Below are 15,266 nucleotides of genomic sequence, written 5' to 3' on the forward strand. Positions count from 1 at the left end.
GGTAGGGGGCAACTCCTGGACCCAAGCTGAGACTGGACTAGGGCTGGGGCTGGTTCTACCACCCCATCCACAGCCAAAGTAGCAGATGCTTTGAGGCAAGCTAACTCTGTGCCTGGACCTCAGTTTCCTCTTCTGATGCTACAGGGACTGTGGCACACTGTCTCCTTCCTTGCCTAGCTCTCAAGGAAGCTGAAACAATGAAAGGAGAAGAGAGGAACATTTTTTTTGCATTTTGTTTTGTTTTGGAGGACTGATTCAAGAAATCATGTGCAGTTAACTATTTGCCAAGATGATCACAATAATTCCTCCTATCCATGTACACATGGCCCTTTGCAACGTGACCTTGCTAGTCCTCCAATCAAGAGGTGGGGTCTATTTCCCCATCCCCTTGAATCTGAGCTGGACTTGTGACTTGCTTTGATTAATAGAATGCAGTGATGTCTGTGACTTCAGAGCCAAGGACTCAAGAGATATCATGGCTTCCACATTCCCTGTCTTAGAATGTGACCATGCTGGAGAGGCTTATCCTGCTGGAGATGTGTGGCTCAGCCAAATGCCAGTGCCAACCAGCAGATAAATGGGTAAGGCTGTCTTAGACAAACCAATTCCAATCAAGCCACCAGATGACTGCAGCTGAATGGGAGATCCCAGGCAAGAACAACAAAAGAACCACCTACATGAGTCCAGCCCAAATTCTTGACCCACAGAATTTAAGCAAATAACATGATGCTGTTTTAAGTTGCTACAATTGGGGGTGATTTGTTATGCAGCAATAGCTATCTGATACACCATAACAGACAACAGTATCACCCCTCACCACAGGAACTGGACATTCCTTTTTGTGTGTACCTTCCCTCTCCTGGGTTGTGTCTAATTAAACTACCAGTTACTAAAAATAGCCCTGTATATGCTATGTGCCAAACACACACAAGAGAAAAGGCAATCAACCTCATGCCATAGCCAGTGAGACAGAATTTCCCGGTGTCTATGGAGGAAGAGGCAGGAATGTGTATGTCTCTTTGTCCAGGAAAAGCGGGCAGACTGAAGGCACAAGAAAACTAAAAACCCAGTGCCCTATCTCCAGGCTTGGGGTTCCCCAAGGTATCTTGCCTGATTTGAGCTCCCAAGAGAAGAAGGGGACCAGCACTTGGTGAGGAGCATGGGTCCTCCCCAGGGCATGCCAGGGAGCTCCAAATTACACAGTCACTGGGTAGGAACATCCAAGCCTGGGGCACCCTTCCTGGCTCCACACGTGGCACAAGCAGGAATGAGGTGAGCAGCTTGAGGTCAGCAGCAAGGTCAGCATCCCACCGCTATTTGTGAGGCTCTGTGAGGACACAGGGTGAGCAGGCCCCAATCTAAAGATATTTCCTGCCCTCTTCTATCTGCCCCTCTGTGCTGTGATCCTTGATACCCCTGAATTGAAGGGCACCAGCGCCATCTCTTCATCTACCCCACAGCATTCCCGGAGCCTCTGGCCCTCGACATCTGCTCTACACCCCTGAGATTGACAGCTACCATCTCACACCGCAGCAGGTCCAGCTGCAGCCTGGGCTTTCAGCCCTGCACACAACACATGCAAATTCGTCCTTCTATGCTCTCCCCAATCCTGGCGGGGTCTGCCTCGATCTTCTTCACAAATATCACTCTACACATACTGCCCCTTCCTTCTTCTGCTCACCCAACTCCCCCGATCACCAAGCTCCCCCAACTCAGGAAGGCTTCTGCCACCAATACATGGTGCATCCCCCTCAGTGTCCTGTAGCCCTGCACTTCCACACCACTGCCTGTACCATGCACGGTATGTCTCAGCTATCAGTGACCACCAAGACTGGGCCATGCGTCCTCTTATCTTCTGCTTCTATGTCACACACTGAATGTCTTATCAAGACTCAAGAACCACAACTGGAGCTGCCCCTTCTCTAAGGCTCCCAGCCAGCCAATCAGATGTCGAGCAAAGAATCCCAGGGCTTCCCTCCTGGCTGTCCCCAGGTTTATGAGTGCCTTGGACGGCACTTTCATCCTCACTGCCAACACACACTCCTGTGTGTGCCAGCAGAAGACAGACGCAACCTCATATACGCCTTCCAGGAAATGCTCTAGAAGACTCGCAATGTATCAAAGTTTCTGAAAGAGAAAAGGGCCCCATATGTGTCCTCAGCGTCTGCTCATTCTAAGCCTGACCACCTATGTCCCAAAGTCAGTTTCCACATCCATCAAATGTGGGCACATAATGTCTGCGTGGCCTTGCTGCCCCATGTGGGAACAGACACTGATACAAAATCTCCTGGAGGATCAACATAGCATGTGCTTTAGGCCATCATGCATGGTCCCTACCCACTCAGACTCTCAGTGGTCAGATCCCCTGGCTGGGAGACGCTGACCTCCAGCTACATTTCAGGCAAGTTCCCCACCCTTTAGGACCCCTGGTGAAATCTATCCACCCCTGGGGTAAGTCTCTTACCTAGCTACTTTCTCCAGAGTCTTCATTATCTGCAACCTAGACAGAGCCTCTTCCCAGACAAGCCTAAGATCTGCCCATCACCCACAAATCCCAACCACCTCTATTGCCCTGAGCTCCTAATTGTCTTAGGACTAGCTCTCAGTCACGATATACTAATTCACACTCAAGAATTAATGACTAGGGATCCCTGGGTGGCGCAGCGGTTTGGCGCCTGCCTTTGGCCCAGGGCGTGATCCTGGAGTCCCGGGATCTAATCCCGCGTCGGGCTCCGGGCATGGAGCCTGCTTCTCCCTCTGCCTGTGTCTCTGCCTCTCTCTCTCTCTCTCTGTGACTATCATAAGTAAATAAAAAAAAATAAAAATAAAAAAAATAAAAAGAATTAATGACTAATAAAAACTTACAGAACTCCTCTTCTTGTGAAGTACAAACTGGTCCACCCACTGATAAGACACTTTGGTCTGGGTCCTCTCCTTTCTAAACACTGTGATCTTAGGTCATGTTCTAAAAACAAAGGCCAGAGCCCCATCCCGCCAACCTCAGAGGGCTGCTCAAAGGGCAACGGAAGCTTCTGGTAATGCCCAGCCAGCATGTATGATGGAACATTTAAAGTGGGGGAAAAACGAAAATAATGAGATTTCAGGCAGGGTCGAAGCACTGGAGGATAAAAGATGACCTTGGCTTAGGAGTCAGAGAGTGGAGACACTTACCAAGTTTCACACTCTGCACACGGCCTCCGATGCAGCTGGAAGCCTCAAGCACAGTGACATCCGTGAAGCCCTGCTCCAGAAGTGCTTTGGCTGCAGCTAGGCCAGCCAAGCCAGCACCAATCACCACCACACGAGGCTGTCCCCTTCTCCGTAGGCCACAACTGAGAGGGTCATCCGCACTGTCGCCACTGGATTCACAACTTTGCATACCGTCCGCACTGGCCTCCTAGGAACCTGCAGGGGGCAGGGGTATCACAGCTTACCTGCTCTGCCTTCACTGCCCACCTGCCCTAAGGAACACTCATGAGCTCTGTCCTCAAAGGGGGGAGAACTCGAGCCCTCCTGTTCTTCCTGAGACCTGGACCAGAGGAGCCATATCCCAAGAACATGGCAGGGAGGAGAACAGAGGGAAGAAAAGAGGTAGGGAAGATACACTGTGAGCCCCCACGAGCAAGCAGGACTGCTGGAAGCCCACTCTAAGCCCCTGAAATCCATCAATCTCATCCCAAGCCTGCTAGGCACTGCCTCTTCCTCACACTTGTGACAAGAGCCAGTTAGGAATGACCAAAAAGGAGAAACTGTTGACACCATTGACCCTGAACCAGCCTGCCCAAATACAGCTGCTGTGGTCCAGGTCACACCAACCCCAGATCCTCACACAGACCTTAGGATGCTCACATGGACCCCAGGATGCTCCCACAGACCTCAGGACTCTTGCATACACAGCGCTGGAGCCTCTACTTTCCCTCCCTTGCGTGGTTCTTCCCTGGCACTCTCCTTTACCTCCTTCTCTCCTCCTCCTTCTCTCCTCTCCTTTCTGTTGTCTTTCACAGCCTGAAAGAAGTGGCAATTTGGTGGGCAGGACAAAGTCCCACCCTCCCCCCCCCCAGAGAGTGCCACGAGGCTGGTATCGGACAAGCCTCTGCTATTCCGGGTAGGTCTCTGGTTGTTTTCTCCAGCCACCCAGCCCCTCAGTCACCGCAAAGCAGCAAGGAGCCCAGGAAACGGTGGACTGTGAGGACCCATGGCACCAGAGGCCAGACATCAAATTGACAGTTACACTAGCCAGCTTGTCCAGAGACGCCAGGCTAGAGAGCTGATGGCTGGGAGGCCAAGGGGGGTCCCTGAGTTGCCCCAGTGCTGGGAGAGGCTACCCTTCTATTCCCAGAGTGACCACGAGGGTTTGAAGGTGTCTGTGGGCCATCCCAAGGAGCCACTCAGCTCTGATCCTGTCCCTATTCCCCCTCTGCCCCAAGCAACTTTGATTCCAATGGTCTTGCTGAGGTTTCAGTGGCAGAAGCTCCAGACTCTAACAGCATTTAGGACCTAACAATAGAGGAAGGAGGGGGGACGGAAGGTGGCTGCTGGGCAGTGGAGTGGACAGGGGGCATAAAAAATTGTCTCTCAGGGATCCCTGGGTGGCTCAGCAGTTTAGTGCCTGCCTTTGGCCCAGGACGCAATCCTGGGGTCCCGGGATCGAGTCCCACCTCGGCTCCCTGAATGGAGCCTGCTTCTCCCTCCTCCTGTGTCTCTGCCTCTCTGTCTCTCTCTCTCTCTCTCTCTCTCTATGTCTATCATAAATAAATAAATCTTAAAAAAAAAAACTGTCTCGCATACCTAATAAAGCTCAGCATAACCCTTCCAATGACATAGCAGTCACATCCCCAAGAATAAACCCAAAAGAAGCAGGGCAGAGTCCATCAAAATTGACATGCTAAAGAATGTTCATAGCAGCTTTATTTATAAAAGAAAAAAAAACAGAAGCAGCCCAAAAGGTCCCGCCACAGAAAAATGGATGAATAAATTGTGCTATGTGTAGCATTTTCATTCAAGGGAATATTCTTCAGCAAAAAAAAAAAAAAAAAAAAAAAACATCAAATCTTGGATACCCTTCCTTGACCATTACATTGAACAAAAGAAGCCAGAGACCAAAGAGTACATATTGTATGACTCCACTTAGGTGAAGCTCATGAAAAGGTGAGGACAGAAGAGAGATCGGGAGGAAGGGAAACACTGAAAAGAGAATGACTGGAAAGAGTCAGGAGGTGGGACGCCTGGGTGGCTCAGTGGTTGAGCGTCTGTCTTTGGCTTAGAGCCTAATTCCAGGGTCCTAGGATGGATCCCCTAACTGGGCTCTCCTTAGGGCACCTACTTTTCCCTCTGCCTATGTCTCTGCCTCTCTCTGTGTGTCTCATGAATGAATGAATGAATGAATGAATGAATGAATCTTTAAAAGAGAAGAATGTCAAGAGGAAACTTTCTGGGGTGGAAGGAATATGCTTCTCGATCTGACTGGTGGCCACACGGTGTACATTTAAACATCCACTGACTTGGACGTTTAGGATTTGTGCCATTATTATATGTATGTGTATACCCCGATCACTATTCGGATATCCATTTCTGGCCCAAAAGGGGGGCGGGGGGTAGAAAGCAAAGACGCTCCCCCGCGGACTTCCTTCTCACGCCTCCCGGTCTGACCCCTAGAGCTGCCGTCCCACCTTGCACCGCACCCTCCAACACCTCTTTCGCATAGGTTTAGCAAAGGGGTTTTTTTCTAAATAGGCCGAGGAGGCTGCGCAGCTGCCCGGCCCGCCTGCCGACGCCGCTCCGCACCGGGGCTCGGGCGGCCACGTCCCCGCCTCCCGCCCGCGAACAACCTGCAAACCCCCGCAGACCGAGGCCGCCGCCGGCGCCCAGCGCTTCCCCAGGCGGCCGGGAGGTGGCGCCCGCGGCGGGGCCCTCCGAGGCCGGGGCTCCGTGGGGGCCGGGGCTCCCCGCCCTCCTTCCAGGGGAGCCGTCGGCAGTCGCCCCTGCGGTCCCCTCCCTCCTCCCTGGGTCCCTCCCCGCCCCCTCCGGTGGGGCGCTGTGGGGTTCTGGGAGCCCGGGCGGCGGCTCGCGTCCTGCCCCCCCACCCGCCGGGCCCAGGTTCTCCTTCCGGGGACTAAATTTAGAGGGGAGGGTGTGGCTGCCCGCCGGGGCCAGCGGCCTGCGGTGGGGGGGGGGGGGGGGGTGTTGGGGCGACGCGGGCCGGCGTCAGGTTGGTAAACACGCACCGCGCTCAGAGCTGCTGCTGACGCCGCCTGCCCGGCTGCCCCGCTCCCCGCTCCCCGCTCCCCGCGATGCGACCAGGACTGGAGCCCGCCCCGCACCCGCACCCGCACCTCAGGCCAGGACGGGGACACCGCGTGCTGCTCTCCGGGCTCCATCCGCACCCCCTGCCCGGGGACCACCCTCCAAAACCGCCTCGCTTGTACCACAAAAGAGGGGACTGCCGCAGGGGTCTCACACCTGGTGCCCCCCACACTTCTTGAAAAACTCCCGTGGGGCCCAGAGCGGCGGGGAGGGGGTCCCCACTCCCTTCTGAAGTCACTTCGTAGAACCTCCAGTCTCTGTGGGCCACTGCCTCTGAAAACCCCGGGTCGGGTCGGGTTCATCTGGAAGCTGAATAGGGGAAGGAATAGATGGGACGCAGCACCTTCCCAGCAGGCTACTTGAGCTTCCTGGCTAACCTCAAAAGTGGCGGGCTTGTCCTCACTACCTTGTTGTGATAGTCAAATAAGTCCCTACGTGGACGTTTGTCACAAGATTGGCAATATTTGCCAAAGCCTCAAGTGTGAAAGGCATCTGTAAAGTTCTGTAAATTATAAGCAGAGTGCCTTTGGGTTGGGGTTCAGAAATGCACAGTGGGATATGGCAGGTGGGTACTTTGCCTTTCAGATGAACACAGGAAGAACCCTGAGCTCCCAATGTTACCAGAGACTTAAACTTGAACACAGGGCACACGGTAGAAGTAGGGAAGCAAGGGCCAGGTGGGTCACCTGCACCTCTGATTTTCACAAGGAATCCCACAGCCTGGTTCCCTCCAAGGCCTTGTCCCAGATGGGACTGCCAAGGAGCCTGAAAAGCCCTATGCACAGCCCACAGAGGGCAGAGGGATGAGGAGTCCATCCCAGGGGCCCCCACATCAACCCATGGTGCCAACACATCCTTGTGTCCAAACTGAAAGGGACAGAGAAAAATCATGTGCAGGAACACCTACTGTGTGCCAGCCCTCAGCTAACCCCTGAACTGGACCTTCCAGTGCTCTGTTATCTCCAGCCAGAGGGGAGAGGAGGGGGTGAGAAGCAACTTGCTTTCTGTTGGTTTGTGGCATCTTTTTCTATCAGGATTTTTTGTTGTTGTTGTTGTTTTGTTTGTTCATTTGTTTTAATTTTATGAAAAAGTGGCTTATGGAGGAAGAAGACTCACTTAATGCTCCTCCATGCCTGCCCGTCCTTCTCTTGCCTTTGGGAAATAAATAAATAAATAAATAACATCCGCTCCTTGATCTGTATGCACAGGAGAAACAGAACACCCTGTACTTTTCGAGCAGATAAAGGAGAGAAGAAAAAAGTGCTGGCTCAGCCAGGCAGGGAGGAGGAGGAGGGGTGGGAGAGGAGGGAGGTGCAGGGCAATAGACACTTGTCTTCTTGCTCCTGCTTCCATGGCAAAATGAGAGTGGGAGCCTGAAGCTCCCATGTCCTCAAGCAGGCCAAGCCTAGTAGCTTCAAGAAATCAGGCCAGCCATGGCATGACCATCCCACCCTCATTCAGAATGCCCTACTGCCTCCCTCCTGACCTCTGCTCAGGCCTGCGAGCCACCACCTCCCCCTGCTGCCCAAAGCCAACACTGCCCTGACTGAACCTGCCCAAGAAGCCAATCTGGAAAGAAGGCAGCAGGCGAAGAGAGGAAAAGAGGGAAGAAAGGCGCTGTCCCTGTGACAGAGTCACCCAAGAAATAAAGATGAATACTAGGAGGCCAGGCCACAGGAGGGGCATTAGCAGCCAAGCATGTGTCCACTGCCATCCCCCCACACACACTTTCTCTCAACACGCTTACCAGTTTCATTGCATCACCCTCAATTTTACCCTCCAAGAAATGCCTCCTAATTGCCAAATACCAGAGACACGCTTTAGTCCTGGCCTCCTCCTGAGCCCCTCTTGGAAATGCCCAGAACTGAGCTGGGGGCACTGTCTATCTCCTTGTGCTTCCCCATCATAGTTAAAACCGCTGGACCATGGCAGCCCCGGTCGCTCGGTGGTTTAGCGCCGCCTTCAGCCCAGGGTGTGATCCTGGAGTCCTGGGATCGAGTCCCACGTCGGGCTCCCTGTGGGGAGCCTGCTTCTCCCTCTGCCTGTGTCTCTGCCTCTCTCTCTTCTCTCTCTCTCATGAATAAATAAATAAATAAAATCTTAAAAACAAAAACAAAAACACTGGACCACCAACCAGTCCCAAGGCTCAAAGTTGAATGCATCCTTAGGGGAAGACCAACCCTCTTCCATCAGGTCAGACCATGTCAACCCCACAGCCAGAATCACTGTCACCTCTACCCTCAATTTCCCCACACACTTGCCTGCCTCCATCTGAACTATACCCCTAGAGAATTGCTAGGCCTGCCCCAAGTCACACCCAGGCCCCTCACTGACCAGGAACACAACCCAGCAATTCACTGAGCACTAAACCATGTACCAGCATGGGGAAGGCCTCAGGATGTCAGCCCTTTACCCTCTGAACCCAGTTGCCCTTCTGGCTTCATTTCTCACTCAGATGACACCAAACATAGATACTCCAACTTCACTGAAGTCTGAAGATCCCCAGTGCTGCCCACCTGAAAGCCTATAGGAAACATCCCTCCCTCACACATGTCAGAGAAGCTGGCTCTGACTTCTCTTAACATGCACCCCCTTGTGCAGAGCGCTGGGGCAGGGCAGCTACCTGCCTGCACAGCTGCATGTTGTTGAACCCACCAACAAGGCCTGTTCTTCTGATGTTTCTTGAAGCAACAGACACCTTGGAAATGTGAGTTCCTTGTACTAGTTGGGCACTGTGCTCACTCTCCCATACACTCACCCTCCCACACCTATCACACTTCTCTGTTCCCAAAGCATGGACATCTCACCTCAGGAAATTCTGTGCTATGATTCAGTAATGAGACTGCAGCCCCCCGTCACTGAGCAGGGTATGGTCCCAGGCTACACTGGTGACCCCTCCCCAAGCCGTGGGAGTGAACCTAATGGAGGGCCAGTCACCTAGCTCAGTGCGGGGCGCCCTCCCTCCTCAGGATTGGAGTCCACTTCAGCTCACCTAGCAATCGGCAGGTCACTTCCCTCCCTGATCATGGCCACTACAACAAAACCACTGCCACAAAGGGCTAGCCTCCCAGGTGCCTCATGCCCCTCCAGGGTCTCCCCTCACAAGAAACAAACAAAACAAAAAACCTTACCCATCCTTGGCTCCCCTCTGAACATAGGCTACTCCCAAATGTGTCTGCCTCACTGTCGTTTCTCAAGGTCACCTCATGATGAATGACCCGTTTCCCAGAGGAGAACAGTATGGCCAAGGCAGTTAGCCCACCTGGCCCACCTCACCTCACCCTTAAGGGTCTAGACTCCACCAGCTGAAGCACTCCAAAATAGGCCCACCACTTCTAACCAGTTGTCTTCTCCCTTCCTATAAACCCCATGTTTGCTCATGCAGGCCTCTGGGCGCCACCTGGACCCTTCCCTAACCAATCTTGGGGACTTACAAGTCTCTCCTCTGAACAGATACTCCTAGTGCTCAAGGGCAGCAGCCCTACCTCAGTTTCCCTGGAGGGACCCCTCTCTGCTTCAGGCTTCTAACAGAAGAGAGGGAGGGGAAGGAAGCTGGAGGGAGGCAGGGAGCTGGTCCAGGGGAATCTCTTTGGACTGCCTGGCAGGTCTGGGAGGGATTTGGATTCTCCTGGGCCCCCCAGACAATGCAATTATTCTTCAAATGTACAAAACGCCCAGAAATCCCAGACCAGCTGCTTTGCACAGCGACCCAGACAAAGGGGCTCTGTGTCTGCACTCGAGGCCCCTCCTACCCCTCAACCCCAGGGAGGGGCTGGGCCCAAACCCCTCCCAGCCAGACCCTCCCCAGGCCTCCTCACCCAGACCAGGCAGCCAGGAAGTGAAAGAGGCAGGGCTGTCAGGCCAGGCCTGGCCAACCACAGGGGCATGAGGGTGGGCAGTGAGAGGGGGTAAGCATGGGGTCAGGGCAGAGGCAGCCTGGGAGCCCAGACACCTGGGTTCAGGCCCCAGTTCAGTCTTTCTCTTACCAGGTAACCCTAGACTAGTGTCTTCCCTTCTCCGGGTCCTACCTGGCCAATACCCTTGAACTCACCCCAAGGACACAGCATCTGTATCCCACCTCCTGGACACATTGGTTTAAGCCCCCATCTGATGCTTAACTGCCTCCTTTAGTCTTCCAGCTTTCCCATCTGTAAAATGGGCATTGGTACCGCTATATGGTAGGACAGCCGGGAGGATTAAATGAGATAGTGTAGCCAGAAGGTGTGGCCCTGCCAGGGCCACCTCTGAGAGAGCAGAGAGGGGGAAGACCCCTGAAGAGACCAGGACAGAGACGGGAGGCTCGGGGGCTTCTCCTGGAGCCCAGGGCTCCATCTCACTTATAGAAGAACCCCAGTCAGCATCTGAGCTCAGACCCAGGCCTCAGCCTTGGCTCCAACCCTAGTATCAGACGAAAACCTTGACGCTGACTCAATCAGAGTACACCACAGCCTGTGTTTCACTGACCCCCAACTGAGTCAGCCTACATCCTACCCAATTCTGGAGGGTCGGGCATCAGAGACAATGGTCATCAGCTGACCCCAAGCCCATAAAAGGGACAAGGCGTGGGAGCCTCATTCCACAGAGCCCACCCACCAGCAGTGTTCCCTGGCTTTCACAGGCTAATGTGGGGAAAGTGCTCTGGGGGCCCCATCTTCCTTCCTGGCACTTAGACTTCTCTCTCAACACAATGTCTTTGTTACCCATATCTCTTCCTCACAACCAGATGTGTAAAGTCCCTGAAAGCACAACTTTGAAAGTCTTTGTAAGCCTTTTCAGAGCAGGAAGCCTACATGCATGGAGAGAGAGTGCCCTAGACCTGGCATATAGGGGGACAGAGCCAATGGCACAGCAATGGTACACAGGCAATGGTAGGCAGGAGGGGGAGGCATTCCTGAAGAGGTAAGCACTGGGGCCTGGCCTCTACTTCCCTGGATGCTGTGCAAGGCAGGACAGACCCAGGAGGATTATCCCAGGACCCCAGCTTATAGCCACCTACAGAGACAGACCACGGAGATGACCCAGCCCATGTTAGAACCCTAGCTGGGGGTGGAGGAAGGGAAGCAAGCCTGGAAAGAAGCCAGAGAAAGGCTAGAATCCTTCTGATGCGCAAAAAGCTCAACTGGCAGCCTCAATGACTGTGTAGCCAGAGAGAAACAGAGGCAGAGATGGGCCAAGGCAGAGCTCAGGACTATATTCTCGCCCCCACAGCCACACTCCTTTAGCTTTGCTCCACACTCCACCCTTGATAGCCTACCCCAAGCAAAAGTAAGTGAGTGGTTTACAACCAGATAAGGGGCTGGTCATGACTGCTTCTAAACAATCAGCTATGAACCTCTCCAAATCCGGGCCAGCCCACCAGCTCCAAACTCTGCTTCCATCTCCAACCCTCTTTCCTCATACCCCACGCCCTGGGTTCCCATGTTTGTGCATGACTGCATGCAGACATCCTCTCTGGCCAGGTAGGCAGCCATCTCTCTGCAAGTAGGGCCCACGTTCTTCCCCTCAGATCCCAAAACTTCCAGATGCAAGCAAACCCCATGCTCCCTCAGCCTAAAGAGAGGTCAGGGGTCTGAGATGATGACTGCCACTCCTAGATGCTGCTGGAGAAGATGAAATTTCCCAGAGAGCAGCCTCTGCCCCAACCAGTATGGTCTTGGGGGAATCCATTAGCCCTTGAGCCTCAGTTTTCCCATCTGAAAAATGGGAATAATAAAATAGCAACAATCACTCCTGCCCTGAGTGAGGCCAGACCTGACCCCAGACCCTATTAGCCAGCCTCCAGTGTCCCCCAGCAAAGTCCTTTAGGTCTCACCATGGCTCCCTTCAGCAGCCCTTAGGATAAGATCCTGTGGCCTGGATTTCCTCCCTCTGAGCAGGACCTCATGCCCAAACTCCGAATCCTCCTCCAGGAAGTCATCAACCACACCAGTGCAGGAGACCACAGAACTGATCACTGTCCTAGTGACCATACTGGTGTTGAGACTGCCCTTGGTGACAGAAGACCAGGCTGTGGGCAGAAGAGAGCTAAAGGGAGATGGTTCTCATAGTGACTCACTCCTCTGAGAGGAAGATCTCCTCGGGGTGAACTTGAGAGAAAATTAGCCTCAAGACAAAGTTACTAGCCCGATTTTGAGGCATCCAAGTCACTGTGGCCCTTGGGGAACCCCAAGAAGAGATACTTACATCCCTCCCTCTTCTACTCTCTCTGTCTCTCACACACACACAATCACAAAAATATACTTCCTTATGATTCACTTGATGACCTAGCTTGACAAATAGTCTCCTCCTTTGAAGACATGCTATAGCACTACGGTTTTCATACAGGCCCTCCCTGGGATCAGATCACTTGTTTTTTAATACCAATGGTTTGAATCTTTACCACTAATTAGATGAGTGACCCAAGCCTAAGTATCTTCATCAGTAGAATGGGGATAGAGTGCCTGCCTCACAGGGTTGAGTGTGACAATGCAAACTACTTAGCCCAGAGCCAGGCATGTAGCAACAATAGTTCTTATATTTGTTTTCCTCCAGGCCCAAGTGCATGCTAGTCAGGATCATTGATTGGGGATTTGGCCAGGAGACCAAATGTGGTGGGGGAAAGGGGAAGCTGAGCCAGTAGAAAAGTCTCAGACCTTCCTAAAAGATGACTCCAGAGCAAGACCTCCAGGCCTCAGAAAGCCACTCCACCCCACAGTCTGGTGACAGGAGGAACAGAGCATTAGGAGAAAAGGGCCACCCCACTTACTGGGGGTGCTTGGACCTCCCAGGCAAAGGCTATAAGGCTGAAAGTGAAACAAAAGGACAATCCATGTGGTCACCACCAAGACGGCCCTCAATGATTTTGCTTCCTAGTACTTGTGCCCTAATGTGGTCCCCTCCCACACTGACCTGGGTAATAGGATATCACAGAGGTGACAGAGCATGACTTCTGAAACTGAGTCAGAAAATATACTGTGGCTTCTACCTTGCTCTCTTGGACTGCCTACCTGAGGAGAAGCCAGTCACCACCTTGTGAGGACACTCCAGAGATCCTATCAAGAGGCCCGTGAGGCAAGACACTGAGTCCTACCAACAGCCAAACCACCTTGCCAAGCTGTGAGTGAACCACCAGGAAGCAGATCCTCCAGCCCCAGTCAAGCCTTCAGATAAGTACAGCCCCAGCTGACATCTTGACTCAATCTCCTGAGAGGCCTCGAACCAGGAACACCCCCCTAAACTGCTCCCAAATGCCTGACCCACAGAAACCAAAAGGACAATAAGTAGCCTCTTTAAGCTACTATATTTGGGGATCACTTGTTATACAGCATAGGTCACCAATCCAGCCAACAATTCTGTCTCCCTAGAGAGCCCTAAGGTAGAAACGCTCCAGGCAGACTTCCCCATTCTACTCAGGATCCCAGCTCCCTTTTTTCTGAAATGCAGGGCTGTGCTGGAGTAAAAGAGAGGCTGGCCCAGGCCCTACAGCCTACAAGCCCAGGAGACAGGAACTCTTTCCCAACCAGTGCATTAGGCTCCCAGGAGATTTTTACAAATGACCAATACCCACTCTCATACTGGGTCACTTAAATCAGACTCTTTGGGGTGGGAATGGGCATTTTAAAAGCCCTATATGATGCTCACATATGCCAAAGCTGAGGACCACCACTCTAGAGCAGGCTCCCAATGTAGATTCCAGGTCAGCCTGGAACATCCAGGGTCTGCTGTGCAGGAGGAGGAGGCAAAAAGAGCAGCAAGGCCAAGAAGTACTCAAGATCCACTCCCTCCCCCAGCTTGGGCTTAAAATCTTCCTCTGCTTCCTCTCCCCTGCTTCCCTGCAATGCCAGCCTCCACCCCCGCCCCATAGTGCACCTCAAGCCAGACAAGTCCAACCTCTGCCCATGAGGACTGCTCCCCTAGAGAGGACCCAGTGCACAGGACAGGGTGTAGCTCTCAGTGATCCTGGGGAAGATCTATTTCCTCACCTATAAAATAGTAATTGCCTTCATGTCTGCTCTGCTCTCTCATGGGTCCTAGGCTCCCCATCAGATGTCTTCAAAGATTTAAATGTTTTGTTTCCCCCGAGATGCAGCCCTGACTGGCATTGCAGTTCTCCCCCTGGGGAGAACACAGCAATGGATCAAAGAGAGAAGGTAAAAAAAAAAAAGAGAGAGAGAGAGAGAGAGAGAGAGAGAGAAGGTATGACAGGGATGTGATAAGAGCTATGATGGTGAATGTGGAAGAAGTTGGGACAAACACCTAATGGAGACAGGGAGAGGAGTCAGAGAAGATTTCCAGGAGAAGCCTGAGAAACGAGCTCCAGCAGGGGCAGTGCAGAAGCTCAGAGGCACTGCTTACAAGATCAACTCTCAATACCACTTATCCCTCCTCCAGGTCTCATCATCCTCCAAGCTCCAGGCCAGGGAGCCCCTGCCCCAACGTGGCCATATTCACCTGACTTTCCTCTGCAGTGAAACAGCCACCACCTGAGCCACAACTGCAGGTGTGCAGGGCACCCCCTGAGCTTCCTCAGGTGAGTCAGCCATGCCCATAAGCTTGCCCCCATGGGGACACCCAGGAGAAGGAGCAGGATAGCACTTGCCCCTCAGAGGGCATGACACTCCTCAGGCAGCACCCCAACCCTCCAGAGAAAGGGGCAGGATGCAGCCCTCAACAAACAAAACAGGCACTGTAGACCCAGCAGAGTGCAAGGTGAAAAGCAGTGAGAAGTCTGAGGCAGAGGGGCATAGGACCTGGGGGTGGGGGCAGGGGGAGGATGTCTTAGCTGTATCCTAAAGCATGGGGGCATGTTCCAGGCCAGTGGGGAAGACCCTGGAGATAAGCACGAACAAGGTAGGAGAGAAAATGAGGCCTAAGAGGAGAGGGGTGAAAATGGGGGCGAGAGGAAGCAGGAGACAGATTTTCATTCACTCGTTCAAAATTGTTTGTCCTTACACCCATTAGGATGGCTGCTATCAAAAATAAAT

At 53.0% G+C, this 15,266-nt stretch overlaps 1 protein-coding gene across 7 annotated transcripts in view; it reads right to left on the reverse strand.

Moving 5' to 3' along the window:
- The window catches only part of SMOX (spermine oxidase), a 58,903-nt gene that overhangs the window by 21,401 nt on the left and 22,236 nt on the right, over positions 1-15,266 (reverse strand). For 5 of the 7 annotated variants that reach the window (XM_038571699.1, XM_038571697.1, XM_038571693.1 and 2 more), the window contains exon 2: positions 3,172-3,405. In XM_038571699.1, the coding sequence (XP_038427627.1) occupies positions 3,172-3,379 (208 nt within the window). In that variant the 5' untranslated portion in view covers positions 3,380-3,405. Of the gene's footprint in view, positions 1-3,171; positions 3,406-6,224; positions 6,248-9,788; positions 9,814-15,266 lie in introns of those variants that run through there. The other 2 variants (XM_038571695.1, XM_038571696.1) reach the window with 2 other exon arrangements.

This window comes from Canis lupus, chromosome 24 (assembly GCF_011100685.1).
Source record: "Canis lupus familiaris isolate Mischka breed German Shepherd chromosome 24, alternate assembly UU_Cfam_GSD_1.0, whole genome shotgun sequence".
NCBI classification, from domain to species: Eukaryota; Metazoa; Chordata; class Mammalia; order Carnivora; family Canidae; genus Canis; species Canis lupus.